Source organism: Lonchura striata, chromosome 11 (assembly GCF_046129695.1).
Source record: "Lonchura striata isolate bLonStr1 chromosome 11, bLonStr1.mat, whole genome shotgun sequence".
Lineage (NCBI taxonomy): Eukaryota > Metazoa > Chordata > Aves > Passeriformes > Estrildidae > Lonchura > Lonchura striata.
This window is the reverse complement of record NC_134613.1, coordinates 17,332,470-17,353,012: the sequence shown is the minus strand read 5'-3', so window position 1 is coordinate 17,353,012 and position 20,543 is coordinate 17,332,470. Positions and strand designations below refer to the sequence as shown.

Genomic DNA, 20,543 nt, shown 5'->3' with positions numbered 1-20,543 from the left:
ACAGTAAGTGTATCTGTGCAAAGAGGGGTTTTTTTCAGCTTGCAATGGTAAATATCCTCTGGTTGCTGTGATTTCAGCATGAAGCCTGGAATCAAATGGAAACAAGTGACAGCAGTGGATTTTGCCATAATCCTGAGATTTGTTCCCAGCCCCAAGATTGGAGTTGAGTCTGGGTGCTGAGCAATCCAAGCAGCAAGAAGCCAACAATATGACAGAGAAGAGACTGGATCCTTCTAAGCCAAGGGGAAATTTCTGCACCCTGGGAAGGCTGATTGATGTAATGCTGCAGAGATCCACCAAAAGGAGAGGAGAAGAATGGAATCCTGTTGTCTCTACCAGGATGAAGGGAGCTGTGATTGGTGCAGGCTGCATCTGGAGGTAGGTGGGAAGGATGGATTGGACCAGCAGAGAGATCACAATTTACTGCAGCTGGGACAGCATTTTACCTACAGATTATTACCTTTTGTTAACAACACTTACCAGCCTGACCAGCAACATAAAATTCCTACAACATCATGTGAAGGTTTCTGTACTGTTGAGATAACTGAAAATGGCATAAATTTTAAGTGTCAGGTTTCTATGAATTAAAGCTGAATGTTCAACATGGAACAAAGAGGAGAGGAGGACCTGCTGGTGGTAGTTTTGTACTTTATTTGAGAAGAGAGAGCTACATAAACTATGTCAGGAGGGTACAGGTCTACACATAGTTTCATCAATCAATAAATGGAGTTGTTAACGTAACACTGAGGATATGATACTTTGAAGAAGACATAGACACATGACCAAGGAGTATTTACAGCTCTAACATACAATATATTTATACTTGAGAGAGAGATCCGTGTGCATCTGTGCACACAGGTACCACTGTGCACACTCGGTGCACGCACGCGCACACGTAAATAGGTATAAAAGGCTTTAAAAAAAACCTTACTTAGTTCAAGAAATGAGTCTGCCTGTCATCTGCAGCAACTGACTGTTTTCAAAGTGGAAAATGGTTTCAGTTCGGGGTGGTCGGGAGTGGAGGTTTCGCTTTGAAATCTCTGTTCTCCATCGGCCATTGGCGGAACCTGAAGCAGGTGTCGGCTGCGTGGAACGCTGGGGTGGGGTGGTGACAGAGGATGTGTGAGGTGAATGGAAGGGAGGGCAGTGGAGTTATGGGAGAGAGGGGATGCACAGCCTCTGGGGCTGGGATAGTAACACGGAGATGAAAAAAATGACCTTTGGTGATGCCATTAAATCATCCTTTATACTAAACATAAATTATCGACACAGTTTTAAAAAAATAATTTTCTGTTTCATTTCAAGGCTGGGGAGAGAGGAAGGGCCAAAGCAGGGCAGGAAGGAAGGGAAGGTCTGGGGAGGGTAAATACCTCAGCACTTTAACAGGTCCCTGGACCTCACTGCAATTTCTTAATTTAAAAACTCTTCATGTAAGTGTGACTAACACTCTATCAGTCATCCCCTTCCAGGGTAGCTCAATGCACATGGTGTGGCAGGTAGGGGACAAGCAGGGACCCTACCTTGGCCTAAACTCAGATCAGAGTTCCTCATCCTCTGAGCTGGAGCCAGTGGAGGTGGGATGGGCAGGCAGAGATCACAGCTTCCTTGCTCTCACCAGATTCTCCCTTAAGGAGTAACTTGGCTTGTTCCCAGCAGGAGAAAATGGTGAATTTTGGTTTGGAGAAGAGGAGACTGCAGTTTAGAGAAGGTTGAGAACCATCAATTCACTTGCAAAATGGCAAATAGGACTCACAGGATGCAAAAGAAGCCCCAGACTAAGCAAACATAGATTGGTGCATAGTGTAAAAAAAAGTCTGCCAGAAAAATAGAAATCAATTCAACATAGACCACCAGATTGTTTTCTGCTCATGCTGTCCTTCTGTGACATTAGCAGAAATTAAAATTAGCTGTTTTAAATAATAGTAACAACACAAATGCCATCAAAATGTCTTTCCTCTGAGCTGCAGAGCAGCACCTTCTGAGGGCCAAGCCTGCCTGCACTGCGGAAGGGCAGTTCAGATGGGAGGAGGAGCAGCTGCCTGGAAATTAAGTCTACCCTTGCAGATTTCTGGAAGGTGCATTTATGGGGTTTTTTTGAGGCCAGCACAGGAAATCAGAGTGATTTTTCTGCCTACGCCATCCTGCTGCCACACAAACCACTGACAGACAGCACTGCTTCAACACACAAACCTTGGAGAAATTACCAGAGGCAAGTGCACAGTGCAGCCCCTAAAAACATTCCCAAGCACAGCCTGAAGACCCCAAGACAGCCTTCACCCAAGAAAGTTGTGTATCCTCAGTCTTTACCTGGGGAAAACTTGCCTCCATGCAAGACCCAGAAGATTCAGAGGGAATTGCAACATTCTTGGAAACCTAAATAAATGTTGATCGCTTGCCTGCCCCAAAATACTTCATTTCTCTTGAAATAACTTACATAAAACAGCACTTCATTAAGACATGGTGGGGGAGGAGGAGGTAATTTAGTATAGTTATTTATTTATTTTTGTTCTGCTTTAAGCCTATCTATGTAAAGCTCTCATGCAAAAAATTGCCTTCCAGTTTAGCTGAAAATTGAATGGACACTTCTGGGAAAAAATAATAGGAAACTTTTTAAAAAAGCCAATTCTCCTTCACACAAGGAATTAGCTGGTTTTGGAGGTTGAACGGAAAGATTGAGGGGAACTAAAACAATTTAGACTGTTAATACTGAAACCAGAGCTGTCAGAGAGCAAAATGAACGCAGTTAAAGTTATGGTGTTGGTAGGTTTGAAGCAGAAATTGTGGGCCTACAGGAAGTCCAGCAGAACTGAAGGTTTGGAGAATCATTCAGGACCCATTCGGATGAGCACCATCATTCTGTAGGGACTCCTTCCTCACATCTGTAGCTCTTCCCCAGCCAGGGCTCTCTTCTGCTTCACCACAGCTCCTATCTGACTTTCACCACCCTCTTGATCACTGACCCTTCACTGGGAATCAAGTTCTTGTCCATTTCCTTCTTCTCCCTGTATCCCAGTAGGCTTCTTTGATCCTTCCTCTTAGTATCATTTCCTCTCGAAGCCCCTTATTAAATTATCTTTGCCATCCCCTGCAAGCTCATCCTTTCTGACTCCCAGACAGCTCTAAGCATCAGAAGTCTGGCCTTAATCCCTTATTTTCAATATTGCTACTTCCAAGTTTCAAAGTCTTGTGTCTCAGACACTTCCCAGTCCTCTCTGTCTCTGAGTGTCCATCCACATGTCCCATTGTAGTAACTTCCAGTCACAGCTGGGGAGTGTGTGGGAGGTGGGATACAGAGGAAATTGCTTCTAGGAAGCAGCATATGTTGAGTGGGGGGAATAGCCCAACTTTCTGCCCTACTTTTCTGGCTCTTCTTCTCCACACTAAATTTTTCAGGCATGTAATGAGCCTGCATGCTCCTGCCCAGCAGCTTCTCACCAGGATGAATAGTTCCAGGAGATATTCAACCCTAATTTGAGGGTGTTGCTTCCTTTGTATGATCCAGGAATACCTGTGGGATGAAATCCCAAATATGCAGGCTGAGCAAGATGAAAGCTGAAACAATTGCCTTTTTTTCCTCTGTGAGATAAGACTGCTTCTCCATTTGGGGCTCTGCCTGTTGGTGCCTTCGTGGCTCTTCATCTTTGTCTGACTCTTCAAGGCCAGGCTGGACAGGGCTTTGTGCAATCTAGTTGGGTGGGAAATGTGCCTGCCCATGGTAGGGGTGTTTAAACTAGGTGATTTTTAAAATCTCTTCCATTCTATGATTCTATGATTATGACAACCCTGCACTACTCAGTAATATGACTTTTTTTTTTTTTTTGGTGAACGAAACTTCCAGTGGCCACAGTGTCATTTATATGTCCCTTACTTGCAATTTGCCAAGAGATTTGTCTGTTTGCCCTTTACCAACAGTAAATGCAATTGATGGATGAAATCTGAATCACATGATGCTTCCAATAAAATAAGGATTCTCTTTCTAAAGAGCTACCAGCATAGTATCTCTCCATTTGTCAAACTGTCTCAATGGATGAGAAGATAAGAACCTTCCACAGTCAAAATTAGAGTTGGAGCCTTCGTAGGTGGAGCACCAGTGCAGGAAAAAGCGGGGCAGAGAGTTTGAAGGAAAAACTGGTTCTCTCTTGCATTGGAATGATTGGTTTGTGTTTTAAACCATCCCTCCTCCACCACCTGAAAACAAGATACCATATAATGATGTCACACTGGAAAAACACATGGGAGAAACGAACGGCGGGTGTGACAGCAGTTCCCCGGGCAGTGTGGGCACGATTCCTTCCGAAGTGGGGTTCTCCATCGGAGCGCGGCTCCTCCCGCGGCGGCGGCCGGAGCGGGCGGTGCCGCTGTCCGCGGTGCTGATCCGCAGGGACGCGGCTGTCCGTCTGTCCGTCTGCTGAAATCTCCCTCTTACCAGGAGACTGGGGACTGAACTGCTGTAGGCTCTTTGTGAACACTACTTGAAGCAATTAGGGGTTGTAATTTAAAAAATAAATAAAAGAAAGGGCACACCAGGCACTTGCTACTGAGAGGTGCTGGGCTATAAAGCTGTTGCATCATCCAGCAGGATCCAGTCTCTCTCAACCTCCCCTAAATCTGCCTCTTAATTTCAGTCTCCAGGAAGGCCATAAGCCAGGATTTGTTCTGTATTAGCAGAAGAAGGAGAAAAAGGAAATTAAAAGTGAGAGAAGGTTTGAGCTGCTCTTGTCCTAGTGGCCAATGTTCTTGGTTACCAGGGTGAATATTCTGTGTCTTTTCTCATGTACAGCAGTGGATTTTCTTATATTATAAACCAACCACTGTCTTTTCTGATGCAATGTTTGTTGGTTGGGATTTTTTTTCCTCTTGTAGCATTTCTCTCTCTCCTGCCGTTCTGTTCCTAACAGTGCCTCTCAGTATCTACAGCTTAACTGACTTCAAAGTTGTGGGTCATCAACGCCTTCTACATTTAGCCTGGAGTTGCACAAGAAGGTTCAGTTGCACAGGAACAACAATTCAGTCTCTTGCTGATTTCTATTGTTTCAATCTAGCTACATAAGAATGAGGCTGGACTGGAACAGGTCACAGCCGGAATCAATCCCAACCATCTCTCCAGCAATCAGAACAACCTGCTGAGAGCTGAGTAACGGCTGAATTCTTGGTGAGAGAAATTATAGGCATAAAAACAAAATCAAATATACTCGTGTGCTCATTCAACATTTCAAAGCATATTTATAGGTACTGCTGTATGGCATCTTAAATATCGGAGTTTAAAAAGAAGCTGGATCACTGCTGTTGAGGAAAATAATTTTTCTGTTCTGTCACTTTCACTGTCTCTGCCCCTGATGAAAAAGGGAGAGAAAGACACTGAATTACACACCCATTCAGCCTCTGTCATCACTTCTTTGGGCTGTTTGGATAGTCCTGGGAAGGATCTGTGAAGATTAGGAGACCTGAGGGTCATCTGAAGGTCATTCCTCAGCACTGGTGTAGGAACAAGAGAGCTGGGCAGGAATCTGAAGCTCAAAAAAAGCTGGATATCTCTTTCTGTATGAAGAGGTGATGGCTCAGTAGGTGAACAGATGACTTTGCAGTCCTAGCTGAGACCCTTCCTTAGACTGCTCCACTGTATTCTTCTCCTGCACCCAAGTCCTGCTGTCATTGGGAGGAAAAGCTGAAATTTTACCACTGATGAAAATCTCTACACAGGGGAAATATTTCCACCTTATTTCTTCACTTTTCAAAACGACTGAATATTTGAGAATGTCTTAGATTTTAGGAGGGAGAATATCCTTCAAAAAAATTCCCAGGATCACTGGAAAATGGACCTGCATTCATTATAGAGAGGTGAGGCAGAGAGCTACAGCCGCCAAGGCCTGTATTGCAATTGTCTGTGAGAAACAGCACTGAGCAGCTAAGAGTATTTGTCTTGGGAACTGTAGTCAGTGAACCTTGGGTGGGAACCAAGCTAAATCAGCAAACTTGCTGTTGGTCCAGGATCAGAATGAGCTAAAACTCCTGTATCGCATGCCTGAGACTCAATTACTGTGTAATCTCTGTGGCATAGACATCTAGGAACCTCTGTGGATAGCAGATGGCTGCTGAATGGTGAGAGCAGATGACAGATTCTGGGCAGTGCTAAACCAGAAGACCTCAAATCCTGATTACAAAAGTCAGTTCTTGAGGTTAAATCAAGCCAGGCACCTGAGCAGAAGGGATTCATGCAGCATTGCACAAAGGCAACACACTACCAGACATGGGAGGGCTCTTGTAAAAAGCTCCACCTGCCCTCCTCTCCCCAACACACATTCACATATGCTGCCACATACAGGAAAAAATATCAAGGTTATGTGTTTCCTGAAATATGGTTGGCTGAATAAATACACTTACTGAGAACTCTTTGTAAAACAATAGCAGAAAGAGTAACAGTGCATCGCTGCCATGGGAAATAAAAAGGAAAGTAACCCAACTGCAATTCAGCTAGAATCATTCCAAACCCCAAAGGTTGGCCTCTTTTTTTTTTTCTTTAATGTGTCTGACATTTTATGGCATCAATAATGCAAACAAAGAGGAAATCATATTTGCAGAACACTAATGCACGGATGTCTAAAGCGAAATACAATACTGATTACTTTTTAAATGAAGCCACCAGGTTTTGATGTGCTGTGGTGGTTAAATTGGTCCATCAAATTCCTTCCAAAGTAAATTCCAGTCCAAAGCAAGAGCTTGACCTTTTCTATAACCCTGGGTAGCCTTTTCAGCTGTATTCTGATTGGAGGTAATAAATGTTAGTTTGAAGGAATCTTCCTGATGGGTCGAATTACAGAAATGTCACAATTCCTCCTCAAGTTGAGGGGAAACTGAAGATATCTCACCTCTTCACAGGCTGTCCAAAACCTTTGTCAAATATAATGGCAAGGCTACTGTGAAAAGCTGTGGGTGAGAGGAGAGATGGGCTCTGAAAGAGATTTCTAGACGTACTATTGGGATTTTTCCCTTAGGGCTAGTAGTTATCTCTTCAGCACCTGATAGATTTTCACTCACCTAGAACCTCCTGCAGATGACTGCAGAGCAATGTCTGAGTAGGAAAATAAGTGAATGAATAAGCAGGTGTGGCAAAACTATACAAAGAAACCTTCTCTTCCTTTTCTATATTTTTTACATGTTTTGTTTTGGTTTTTTTTTTTAAATAATCTCAGAGATGCATCTTAAGAACCCCAGACAGGATTGTCTCTGCTAGCACAAAAGTGAAGAAGCTGATGTGGTCCTGCCTAGGAAATCCCACTGCTCAAGCTCCTCCTACAGCAAAAGACAGAAGGACTTGGGGTCAGGCCTATGCTTTCAACTTATCAGCAGGAGCATTCATTTCTGGAGCCAAGGGGCTTCTTTTGCAATGTCTTCTGACTTGCACTGAGTTAACTCTGTGAATTTCTTTAATTCATGCAATTGTAGTTTGGTAGACAGGGTTCATTGTGTGCCTGTGTGCTGGTGAGTAGGATTGGATGCCACCATCTCACATCAGCTGGGAGTTTGTCTGTCATTTAGATCACATCTGATCAGAGCTTTGTGTTTGGGGGATTGTATGTCTTGGAAATAATCAGTGCAAGCAGCTAATTGCCTCTAGTTAACTAGTGCCTTTTAATTAGGACTGTACTGCTGGCTGGATACATGAAGGGAGCTGTTTGTCACTGGCAAAAATTTCAGCCTTGTGATGTAAACCTCTTTGGGGAATTAGAAAAAAAATACAGGCTGGAGCTATTGTCACTTTAGCACAGCAGAAAATCAGTTTCAGCAGAACTGGCCTGGATGAGGTTGGAGTCGTGCTTTGCTGGGGTCAGAAATGATAGCAGCTGCTCCCCACCCCTTCCTCCTGTGCAGAAGGGTGGGACACTGTGGGCTTCAGCTGGGATTTACAGGAGATACCCCACATGCATTACAATGAGCGTTGCTGTAAAATTCACTGCACAGAGGTTAATCTAGATGTCAACACTGCCTGACAGCAGTGAAATTACTCCGGGGCAGTGCTCCTTCTGAAGTCTTAATATAACAGTCAATTCCATCCTGCCTGCAGGAAATGAAAGTTTTCTGCTTTGTGTGCGGAATCATCCGGCGCCAATTTTCTCACTGTTTGAAGTCCAAACTGTTTGTGGTCTTGGGATTCACCTCACATTAAGACTTTCACTTCATTTAAAAACTCTGCTAGTGAAGTCCTGAGAACTGCAAGGACAGGAGCTGCACAGGGAGAAAAAGAAGAGGGCATGGAGGGAGAAATCTGATCTCACCTACCACACTGAAATCAAACTGCTTCACCAGTCCTCTGAGCTCAGTAGAGGGAGGGAATGCAGAAACTCAGTTCTCTGAGTATCAAGCAGCAAAGACTGAAGAGGCTGGAAGCCAGCAGAGAGCAAGAGAAAACATGCAAGAAGACATTTGGACCGCCCAGAGCTATGATTTTCTTTAGAGGTATTTCAGCCCTTCCCTGCTGGGACCTTGTCCTAAGCTGCCAGTAAGTCTGCAGTTAAACTTCCCCTCAGAACAACGTTCCAGTTTGCAGCAGTGGGATCAGTCACTTGTGCTGGGAGGGAGAGCAGTTCCTGTGGAGGACTCCTGACAGCGTGGGGAAGCAATGGTTAGATTTGTGATGCTTCTTCCCCTCTCAGAGATGCTAAAATTGTGGGACTAACAGAAGAGAGGAGGAACCAATGGTCATTCCTTTAATTTGGAAAGAGCTGTCAGATTGGGTCTGTGAGAAACCCGAGCCTCCAACATGAAAGTGATCTACCAATTTACTTGACTGTTGGGGAAAGCTGGAATATATTGTCCTTCCTTCTTTTCAGTCTCTTATCTCTTTCCACAGTTCAGTTTTTCAAAACTGCAAGCAATAGGACTCCAATCACATCTCTCAGGGAGAAGTTTCATGGCTCAGTGTTGCATTGGAAAGGAAAAAGAGGCACAAGAGAGATGGAATTCTCCTCCATTCCTCCCAGAACAGCGACTGACATCTCTGCCTGTGTCATTTATGACACTGCCAGCCAGAACAGATGTTTTGAAAACACCTACTTTCTCCAGGCTGGAAACTCAATATCTCTACTTTCAAGGACAGCAACAAAGGGAAAAGAATTTTTAGGATTTAGCAGCTATGTAAATATTAAATGGGTACTGATGTAAGAGACGCCTTGGTGCGGGAGTGGAGAAGCTGCCTTAGATTTAAGCAAGTCTATCCACTCCTGAAAAGCAGTACTGATGGGGGGGATTTTCTCTTCTTCTATTTTTGGAACTCATTTGGACACACCACCATATGCCAAGGCTCTATGAGCCCACCATTCATCAGAAAGCCACTGAACATAAATGGAGAAGAAAACTTGTTTTACCAAGACATGCCTGTGCCTGTGAGTCTCAGCCTGTTGATGTCCAGAGCCTTCCAGCTATCAGAGGAGCCACCACAGCGTGGTATCACAGCCAGGATCTCCTTTATTCCCCTTGCTTATTCTCATCATTGCCCTACAGCCAGAGAACACACCTAGAGCTTTTACAAAAACATTGGGTACAAGCCATGGCTGTAGTGCTTCAGCTGATTCCTGGCCAGATCAGGAAAGGATGTAGATACTCCCTGGGGAGGGAGGAAATTAGAAAGATTTAAAAACAAACTTTTTAAGATAACATGCTGAACAAACTGTTTTCACACAGACTGGCACATGAAGGAATGCTGATCAAGTGTTCCAAACTACCTCTGGCTTTGGGGGCTTGTGGTGACCGTGTCTGCAATCTTCACCCCATATCCTGAAGTAAAGAAACCTACACATTTGAGTTCTGTGAAGTAAGAGCCTTTCATGTGAAAGGAAACAGCTCATATGATACTTCTGTCTGTGCCCCTGAAACAGCATAACTTTTGAGACCTTCTTTTAGTTGTATTTTCTTACAGGAAAAAAAAAAATACAGAAAAGCACAAAGCCTAGTGATTTTGTTTCCCACCTGTATAAGTGGTCCCTTGATTTTATCGGTTTCTGCCTTCTTTTTAAACCAGTATTTGCCCAGCTTCACAGATAACTTGTCCTGGAGCTGCAGTACGTTGCTATTTTCTTTTGTTTTTGCTTGTACCCATTGTGCTACTTAAAATTCTACACCACACTCCCCAAATCTGTCTTGATTTCCCAACCCAAGATACTCAGTTGCCTCCTAAAACCAGCTTTTCCCTTTCCTTGGCTCTTTTATTCCTCCACACATTTTCTCACCTTGTTCCACCCACTCCTAGGGACAAGCAAACAGCTCAGAGCTAACGATGTCTCTCAAGCAAGCAGCCCATTTAAAGGCATTCCACAGTTTTCACTTTTGTCTGAGCAGCAGAGGTCCCAGAGTCACCCATCTGCAATTCAGCACCCGGCAGACCCAAGGATAAGCAGTTCAGACTTTTTCACCTCCCAAAATCCATGCACTGAGGGACATTTGAAAAGGCCAGATGGGCAAGTTTTGCAGGACGATGGACATTCAGTCTGGCAGACCTCTGCATCTCTTCCCTTTGCTACATTTCAGCTTCTGTCTTGCAACCTGACAGACTGGAGTAGAAAGAAATAATGGCAGGAGAAAACAAACCAGGTCACTGATGAGACCCTGAGGCTGGAGCCACATTCACTGCCTGCAGTTTGCAGCCCTGGCACAAAATTTCCACCTGTACCATGCACCAAAATAACACCTTCACTTCCAAGAAAGCATCACTTCAGTGACACCCTTGGGTGACTGAGTTGGTGCAAAAAACTTTTATTTTTAGGGAGCAGCATGCAGCTGGGACAGGGAGGAAAGACCTTATGGCCCCTTCTCAGCTGTGCTCAGACTAGTGTTCCTTCCAGCTCCCTTTCACAAGTCCCTTGAGAAAACTGCAGCTGGAAGAGGCTGGGGGTTGGGAAGGTCTGCCTGGATGTGTTGGAAATTTGGCCTGGCTTGCCCCAGAGCTGAGTGAGACATGTTCCTAGGCAGCAGAGATAGCTCTCTGCTCTGAGTAGAGGCAGGGCATAGGGAAGTATCTCTCTGAGAAATAAAAAGCATGAACTCATTTCTCTTTGACTCCAAACACTCAGATGTTGATACTCTGTGAGAGTTTACCCCAAAATCTGCTTTTCTTCTCCTCATGCATAGCCCCATCACAGAGCCCCTCTTCCTACAGGGAAGATCACCAGTCCAAGCTGATGGGAAGCTCTCTTCTGCTCCAGGAAAGGTGCTTCTGGAAATGAGGTCTCAGGGTGTTCACCAGGAATGCAGCACAGCTGCTTTCCCTCTTCCCCTCCAAAACTGTCATGCCAAAAAGGGTTGCAGCAGTTTCTATCATGTGTTTGAACAAAAAGCCATCTTCTCCTTGATCCCAACAAACCTCCATCCAACAATGACAGGCCAAGGGGGCCAGAGCAGATGTCACAACACAGAACTGCAGCTTATCCAACTCTTCTGAGCAACAGTTCCCAATTAACTCTGATGGAAGGACCTTTCTCCAAGGCTGTCACTGCCCATGGTGGGGCAAAGAGCAAAGCAGCCAGAGCCTGAGCATCTCACCACCTTCTTCAGTCATTTACCATCTTATGGGGACACATAAACTCTCCTCACAGGCCAACTAATCCTAAACAAGCAGCATCAAGGCTCAGTGTCAAACTTGGCTCCTGAGCTCATCTTGTTGTTGTGACAGCACAAAGAGGTGGTGAAAGGGACAGGGTGGTGGTGCTGGGGAGGAGGGGAAGGAGGAAAGAAGTGAGGAAGGGAGGATGTAGCTGCTGTGCAGCTGTGATGAAGGAACCTCATCAGTTGGGAAGCAGTGTCTGTAAGCGACTTCGTAGTGTAAAAGCCCATGACATTGGCCAAAAAAAGAAATTACAGCATGGGAGTGAGAGAGAGGAATGAACAAAACTGTGGCCTTGTGCAACCTGGAACAGTACCTGGGAGCCACTTGGGGTAAGAGACAGGCTGCCCCAGGAAAGGATTTTCTCCTGGAGATGCTGGACAATTAACAGCCATTGCTTATTCTCTCCTTGTGCTGAATCTCCAATCCTTTCAGCCAAGCAGCCTGCACACAAAGGGAGCCAGGTTGGGGGCAGCAACCTTTTAACCAGTCTTTTCCCCTTTCAAAGTTGGTAGTAAGTAGGCAGAATATCCTCTTCCAAAAGAGCAAGACTCTGCTATGGAGAGGCAGCATGGTACAGCATTCCTGTGTGTGGACTCCTGGTGCTGGCCCACAGCCTTGTCCATGACCATGCCATCTCTGGTGATGCTGTGAGCACCTGGTGTCTGTTCCGTGGCAGTCTGTCCAGGCCCCACTGGCATGAGTCTGTCCCATGAGCCCAGATCTCTCTAACAGGCAAAGTCATGTCCTCACTCCCATGAGGCTACTGCCACCCACCATCTCCCACCCCAGGCTCTCACTCCACATTGCACAGACACAGAATAAACGCATAGCTGCTGTTGCCACCACAATCCTCCTTTTCTGTCTGAAACATCAGACAGGTCATGCCAGTGCCATGAGCAAGGGACATTGACTGTCAGGAGACATGGGGCATGGGGAGAGGATGCAAGACCTTCACTTTCAGTGCAAACCATAACCAGTCACCTAGCTGCCCTTGCATCCTGGACATGAATATCACTCTGGCCATGGGGAAGGAGCCAAGATCCCTTCTCTGTCTCCTCTTCCCCCATCTGCATTGCCTTCCACAAGTGCCACATCTGAGCAGGCTATTTTTGTGCTGGCAGTTGTTGCCTTCTCAAAATTGCCTTGACAATGCCTGTGCCGCCCGTTCCCTGCCTCCTGAGAGCAGCTGCCAAGCTGAGGTTCCCCCTCATCCTCCATAATCCGTATGACAAAAAGGCCCAGAAAGATTCTGTAATCTCAGCCCAGTCCGGAGAGGCAGGATTCAGCATCTGACTGAGTGTCTCCCCAGGTCAGGATTATTTTCTGCTCCGGGGAGATCGGCCATAGTGAGGATGCTGCTGTCTCTCCCTCCCTGTCCCCACCACCCCCTGTTGCTGCCTGTCAGGCCTTTCTCCTCATTGGGATGCAAGGCTGGCCGCTGCGGCCATCCGCTGAGCCGTCTGCTCCTGGAGGCACCTTCCCCTCCTTCCCCCCTCCTCCCGGGGCTGCCTGTGGAGCTATTCTTCAGCCTCTGCATTTCACAACAGCTCAAAGGCAGATGCATCAATCCTTTCAGGGGATGGGGACGTGAGGAGAATGGCAAGGGAGCTGCAGGCAGGTGTTGGTAGGTTCCCAGCCATCTCACAAGCCTGGTCCCCCTCCCTGTCCCCCACTGGCTTGTGCCTGAGGCTTGGACTGAGGCATGGGACAGGAATGGGGAAGGGGAGAGGATGGGGGGGAAGAGCTCTGGGATATGCTGACCCCACAGAATGCCCAACAGGCGTGTTCCCAGCTGTCTGCACCCTACGGGCTTTCCCCCATGCGGAGAGCAAGGATCCAACCCTGCTCACCGAAAGTTTACACCAGGGGTCGATTTGGCCCTGGTCCAGACAGATGAGGACAGGGGAACAACCCCATGGCCACCAACCAGCCCCATGGCCACCAACCAGCCCCATAGCCCCTAACAGCCATAAGGGTGGAGTGGAGCGGGGTTGTTCCTCCTGAAGTGACGCCTGTGCTGGACGCCCTGGGTGAGCAGCACTCCTGTCTCACACACTGGAGTGGGTTGGGGATGATTCGGGACCGGGTCCCCAGGGCCACCCCTCGACTCTCAGGCTTGGTCCCGTGGCTCTCCCAGCTCTGGCAGAGGCTGGAGGGCTGGGGCAGGAGCCTGCAGCCTGCGGGAGGGCGGCTGCTCCCCGGTGTGTGTTTTACCCGTAGGTGCCACAATCCTTTGACTGTGTGTTTGAAAGCCTTGAGTCTATACATTTAAGAATCAGCAAATTAGAAAAATTGTCCTGAAATGTCGGAGGGAGGAAAAAGGCAGGAAGGCAGAAAGGGATGAGGAGGGACTAAGGGGAAGGGGTTGGTAAAAGAGAGTTCATCCAGGGGCACTGCCCTGGCTTTGTGCCCATCACCTGCGGGCTGGCAAGGAGGGAGGGAGCAAGGACGAAAAGGGAGGACTGATTTCACACATTCAGTGCATATCATACAACCAGGGCAAGGCTTTCTTCCTGCAGCTCCTACCCAGGATGGCATCGCTGCCACAGCCAGTCTAGAGCCCTGCCCAGCTGCCCGAACCATACTCACAGCAGGGTTACATTTCACTGCTTGATTGCTCGGGGGAAAGATACCTTCTCCTTTCTTTTTTTTTTTTTTTTTTTTAATTATATATAGATTTTTAAGTACTTTTTCTCCCTTTTTTGTTTCTTTTTTTTTTTTTTTTTTAATATATAGTCTCACAATTTTCTGTAACAGCAGCTTCTTTCTGTATTGGTGTGGAAGTTATATATAGAGAGATATCTATAAATATATATAAGCCAAACTGCCTTACAGGTTGTTGTTCTGTGGGATTTTTGTTGGTTTGCTTTTTGTTTTGCTTTTTTTTTGTTTTCAGTGTTGTATGTGTAGCAGGCACTTGAGTTTATATGAAGATGTTTGCTTGGGAGCTGAGGGGGAAAGGGTTTGGGAGGGGGAGAGGGAAGGAAGGACGGGAGGAAGGAGCAGGGACTTCCAACAAGTGGCCACTGCTAGCCAAGGATGTCCAGGTAGATTGGTGTGGCCTTGCCCAGAGCATGGAGGATCTTGTAGATCTCCTTGATGTTGAGCCGTTGCTGAGGTTCCCTCTGCCAGCAGCCCAACATGATGTCATAAACCTCCTTGGGGCAGACTCGGGGCCTCTCCAAAACTCGGCCTTGGGTAATGCACTCAATGACCTGAAAGAAAGAGAGAAAAGAAGCACTGAACACCAGCTGGGCAGCTTATGGAGGGTGTCCTGTCCTTGATACTGCTTGGCTGATGTGGCAGCATTTAGTGAATGGGAGCACTGAGAAGCCAAATCTCAGATCTGCACATCTTCAATGATCACCTATTTGTTGCTAATGATGATTTTACCATGAAAAGTTTGTCTTCACCTGCAGTTTTTCAGGTCCCAAAAAAACCTTCCCCGTTTGACACCTACCTACCTCAATGCACTCTCCAAAGAGGAGGCACAAGGAAATGATATAGGTTTTAATTTATCATGTAAGCTTTTCCTGCTAAATGAAGAAGGAAAAGAAGTCTTAAAATCCCCAAAGTACAGGAATATTTTGCACAGCTGAAATTATATTTTTCTTGTCTGAAAACCAAGAGTCCTTTCCATTGCAAAGCCCAGGAGAGGTTTATAAGGAAGAGTTCAGAGCATCTTTTCCTACATACTTCTCCTCTCTCTGACATAGAAAAGCAACTAAAATAATGAAATTTCATGTCAAATCACATCTGTGAAGGAGAAAAAAAATTACAATGCTATCACTCTGTTTTGGGTCAGATCCGTGCTACTAATGAGAAAAATGTGAGGTCGTGGATAACAGTAAAGTCTCTTCAGAGGGATGCCATTGGAAAGGACTCCCTATGGGTCTCTTTGTGTACTGTTTACCGGAGGAATGACTGAAAAGGAAAGGGAAATATGAGTTTCCAGAGAGCTGCTATTACTGCCTGGCCTCCTTGGTTGGGGTTGATGAGTCCCAGCATTGCAGCGTGCGAGCGGCCTGCCACGCTCTGCAGATAAACACCAGTCCCAGGCAGCGTGTGGAGGGAAGCCACCCAGCAAGAGGTGCTTGGAGTTTATGATTTATGAATAGAAATGGTCCCACCATGCAGCTCAAGGGATACTTATCACTGTGCTGTTTGCATATAAATACAGAGGGGAGAGATTAGGACCTGCTGAAAGCAGGGAGAACAAGAGACAGCATGAAGAGAAGCCTGCATTGCCACAGCACTGCTGGATGCTCACTGTGGGGAGGAAGTGAGTTATGGTTCCTGTCAAGACATCCTGGACATGCACAGGAACCCTGTGCTGGGCTCTTTCTCTCCAGGGCAAAGGAAAAGCATAGATAGAAGTTAAAGGACTGGCTGAGTGGTGCCCTGCTTCATTCCTCCGCTCAGAGAGGGTTTCTCCCATCCTTGGAAAATGCTGTGGGGGTATGAGGCCATGCAGGTGGCACAGGAGGGAGTGGACATCCCAGATTTGCCAACACCAACACCCAGCAGGGGCGATGCTTGGCCAGCCTGGTGCTGCTCCTGGTCCAGTTCTGGCAGCCAGGAGCTTGGCACAGGCTCATTGACCTGTCCCTCCATGGGCTCTGGCCCTCCATGGGGCTCTGGCACTGCACCTGGACTGCCATAGCGACTTGCTGTGATGCCACAGCATCCAGGAGCTGGTGGAGGTGTCAGTCCTCTGCAGCCACATGGGTTCTGCCCATCCCTCCACAAGCTGTGAAAGATGAGACTGATGAGAGCTAATGTGGCTCCCTCCCACAGGAGTATTCCACCAGGATACTGTGGCCAGCAGGCAGAAAGAAGTGGACAAACCAACAGGTAAGGGAAGGATCATATTTTATCCCAGGGATGGTAGCAAACAAATACACCCTCCAGATTAAGGGTGGCTGTTTTCAGCCCTACTGCCCTGTAAAGGAAACTGAGGCAGGATGCATGGGCAAAGCCAAGCTGTCACGCTCCAGCGTGCCTATTGCCCATGTTCAAGCTCCGTGTGCTCATTTGTGTGTGTGTGTATTTGCCCTCACAGGGAAATGCAAGAGCAGCTCATTAAATAGCGTGACAAATAACTTCTGTCGCTGTCGATTCCATTGTTTGTGCCTCTGAAATGTTTGCGTGTGCTACTTTGGGATGTACAGTCAGGCCCCATTGAGCACACGAATGGGCAAGTATTAGAGCTGTAAAGCAACACCTTGGATTTGCCATCTCTGCAAACTCACTTAATTAAGGGATCTGTATCCAGAAAGCAGAAAATGCACATTTTTCATTACAAAAGGTGAAATTTCTGAAATCCATTAGATACACAGTAGGATAAAAATGTTCAAGGTTCCCACACACTGCTACGTCAAAGCATCTTTTTCCTCTTCTATAATACCTCCTGCTATTCCAAGCAAAAATCTTCCAATGCATTTCTGCTGATGTGCCTCAAACCTCAGCAGTGACACCCTGCTAATCCCAGCCAGCCTTCCCTCAACATTTTTACAGTGCAGCTCTGTCCTGGTGGGCTGCAAATTTTGCTAGTCAAAGAAATAACAAGGGCAAACAAGCTCCATGGGTTCCACCCTCAGTGAACTGGGGCAAACCATATTATAGATAACCCAATGGCAAAAACCCCAAGGAAATGTGCCACATGAGATATATCAGGCTTAAAACAATGTCTCACAAACTGCAGCCTGCAGTGAGCTTTAGCTGCAAAAGGAGAAACCAGGAAAATTCAAGGCATGACTTAGATCTCAGCAGTAATTTGGGTATCCCCAGTTCTGGCAGCACCCCAAGAGTTTATAAGATATGAAAGATACGTCAGGAACTTAGCAGCGAGGGGCTGAGGATTAGCCAGTACGTGGCTTTGGCAGAGCTCTTTGATTCCTGCAGGCCCCAGTTTTCCCAGCTCTTGAACTGAGATAATGACACTTATCCTACTGCTTCAGCATGGGAGTGCCAAGGAGGGGACCATCCATGTACAAATTTCATTGCAAACAACCTGGAAAGCAGAGACAGCAAAAAATACAGTTTTCAGCTGAGGTGTCTCAGCACTGTTGTACCTCTGTGTTTGAGAGCTGGAACCAGGGCTGCTTCCCATAGGTGAAAATCTCCCAGAGGATGACCCCGAAGCTCCAGACATCGCTCTCTGTGGTGAATTTCCTGTACATGATGCTCTCCGGAGGCATCCAGCGGATAGGCAGCATGGTGTGTCCTCCAACCTGGGTGAGGACAAAGGCACAGGGACATCTCAGTGGTGACGTCCTGAGGAAGGGCTCATAGAATTAGACCATTGAGTCAAGCTCCTGGCCCTATGCAGGACACCCCAACAATCACACAAATGTGCCTGAGAGCATTGTCCAAATGCTCCTTGAGTTCTGCCAGGCTTGGAGCTGTGTGCACTTCCCTGTGGAGCCTGTTCTGGTGCCTGAGCACCCTATGTCATGTCAGCTGTGACATCATGTGCACAAAATCAGGGCCTCCCTGTGAACTATAGCAACAAGGAGTTGTTCCAAAAAGTTGGGCTGGCTCCAGTCCCCCCTACCACTCGTGGGTTTACCCAGCAATCCCACCTGGTTAACACCACACATAGGGAGTGAAGTGTACTAAGATGAATTACATCCTCTCCACCCAAAATGGGCTGGTAAGGCAATCAAAGGCAAAATGCCAAGAACATACTCCAGCCCCACAGTCTGGTGAACCTGGACACAGAGCAAGAGTGGTCAGCAAAGCATTTCAGAGCCTCAGTACTCTGAGACACCCACCAGAGAGAGCATGAGGGCTGTCCCTCTTCAGAAAGGTTCCCTAAAAGCCATGCACAGGCATCTGTGCATCACCTAATTGCATGAAAGCTTTTTCACTCACAAAACTGTAACAACAGGCCTTTTCAGAGACTGCTTTCCACATGTAAATGACTGCAGGACCACCCTGTAAAATATGGTCTGTAGGTAAAGAACAGGCTCCTACAGGCAGGGATATGCCCATCAATTAATGGAGGAGGGAAAACCAAATTTGGAGAGTTTGGAACTGGATGTATAAAACTGGGGTATGCCAAGCCAGGGAAAGGCAGTTTCTGAGGTAAGAGTCAACCCTTCTGTAAGGCACATGAATCCAGCAGGTACACAGGAGGCTTGCAGGATACATGCAAACAGTTCCAAAGTAGATGGATTTACCCTCAGCTTCACTAGAGATTCCTAAACAAGTTTCTCTGAGCAGGACAAGTTTTTCTCTGTGATGTCTTTCTGCACAAGAAGCTCCATCTGTGGGGAAACAGCTAATTGCTATGACCAAGCAGTGCTGGAAGCAGCAGGGCTGCAAATCTCCACACTTTTTTCTGCTGAGGGCAAAGTGTCCGAGGTTTTAGCAGTGATGAGAAAAGTGCTTTTGTGGAGCTGCTTGGATGATGCTTGTCTCATTAGGGACACCAAAAAAGCAATGCAAATAACTTTGTAGCACTGCAGCTGGATCAAACAGGCAGAAATCTTTCTGGTCCTACGAAGGATGAGGGGAGGCAGTGTCTGCTGTCTAGGATTCCAGCATATGTGTGCCTATTCCAAGTAATGAGATTGCTGTGCTCGCTCAGATGAAAACATTTCTTTTACAAACAAAAGCTCTCCTCTGAGCTGCCAGTTTTTCCACAGGTTTCTTTGACTGATTAAAGCAGGACTAGTGTGGGAAAGGGTCAGTACAGGGACATCCCAGCAGTTGGAAGCAAGAGGGAGGTGTGTTGGAATAGAGTGTGAAAGGGGTAGGATGCTCATCTGGCTTTCTGCATGGAGGGGTTCAGATTTCTGTGGAGTTTGGCATAATTAGACTCAGGCTTGCAGAGTTGTACTCAGAGGGCTGCAGACCAACCCTTTCCCTTACTCTGAAACAGACCCTCCCTCAAAAAAGAGGATTTTTTAAAGTCTCAGGAAGATCTTTCTTTCCTAAGTGCAGATACTTGAGGATAAAAAACTCATTGCAGCTCCACACCTCCTGTTTTGAGATGGCTTGCCTGGCGTGTTCTCATCTTGCTGCTCTGAACTCCCAAGAATGTTCTGCTGTAATGGAAATGGAAATATGCTTTTCTTTGTTCCTTCAAAACCCTGGCTGCAAATTTAGCTCTTCCCTACATTCCCAGCTTTTACAAGGTTGCTTCCCCTTCTTGCAAAGGGCTCTGAGGAAATATTATAAGCAGAACAGGACATACATCAAACTTGATTGCTGCAAAAACTGTTTTGTGCTAATGCTCATTTTATTCTCCTTTAAGTAGCACTAACTCTTCAGTTTTCCAGCAAACTCAAAATGATTACTTGCTGAAAAGCTCTCTACGTTTGCAATATCCTGAATCTTGCAGGATCATTTGTGATTATAGGTAGCACAATGTCCTGAGCACAGTTAACTCCCTTTTGAAGAGGTCTTAGAGCAGTTCAGGATGTGTGAACCAGGCCCTTGGCTTACAGACAGTACCACAGCAGCACTGCCCAAAAGGGAGGGTCCTGATTTACACCACTCAAGGATGTGGCCCTGGAAACAGAGCAGAGAAGCCAGCAGTGCCATCTCAGTTCTAATAAGCTAAAATAAAGTCAAGGTCTTTGGTCTCCTCTAGACACACTCTGGTGAAGGCCTGCCAGCAAAATGACACACACAGTCAAGAGCTGTCCCAAGGATGTGACAACACAACCTTGGCTTAGCTCATAGGTTGGAGTTCAGGAACAGCCAAAGCACTCCTCCCAGCCACGTGAGACACAGCTTTTACTACAAATTAACCTGGTAATAATTAATAATCAAATTGTTTTGGGGAAGAAAATTCAAACAAGCAATGCCCAGACATTTGTGGATAGCAAAACATCTCTCAGCTATGCTCAGAGATGAGGTGTTCCTTGTAGAGGCATCCTTTGCATCTCAAACAGGGTGCCACATTTTTGAGGGCAAAGATTAAGCCTTGCACTTA

The 20,543-nt window shown here is 46.5% G+C and overlaps 1 protein-coding gene and 1 long non-coding RNA gene across 3 annotated transcripts in view; both read right to left on the bottom strand.

Annotated features, from left to right (window-relative positions):
- Positions 1-631: 631 nt before the first annotated feature.
- On the bottom strand, positions 632-13,566 carry LOC110470596 (uncharacterized). Its single transcript, XR_002465446.2, has 2 exons — positions 5,372-13,566; positions 632-4,656 (listed from the first exon to the last, which is right to left on the bottom strand). It is a non-coding gene; the product is annotated as an uncharacterized LOC110470596 (long non-coding RNA).
- A 774-nt stretch (positions 13,567-14,340) lies between these two features.
- NTRK3 (neurotrophic receptor tyrosine kinase 3) overlaps positions 14,341-20,543 on the bottom strand; it is a 201,840-nt gene continuing 195,637 nt past the window's right edge. For both annotated transcript variants that reach the window (XM_021530338.3, XM_021530339.3), the window contains 2 exons: positions 17,671-17,829; positions 14,341-14,811 (listed from right to left, as the gene is read on the bottom strand). In XM_021530338.3, the coding sequence (XP_021386013.1) occupies positions 14,626-14,811; positions 17,671-17,829 (345 nt within the window). In that variant the 3' untranslated portion in view covers positions 14,341-14,625. The remainder of the gene's footprint in view (positions 14,812-17,670; positions 17,830-20,543) is intronic.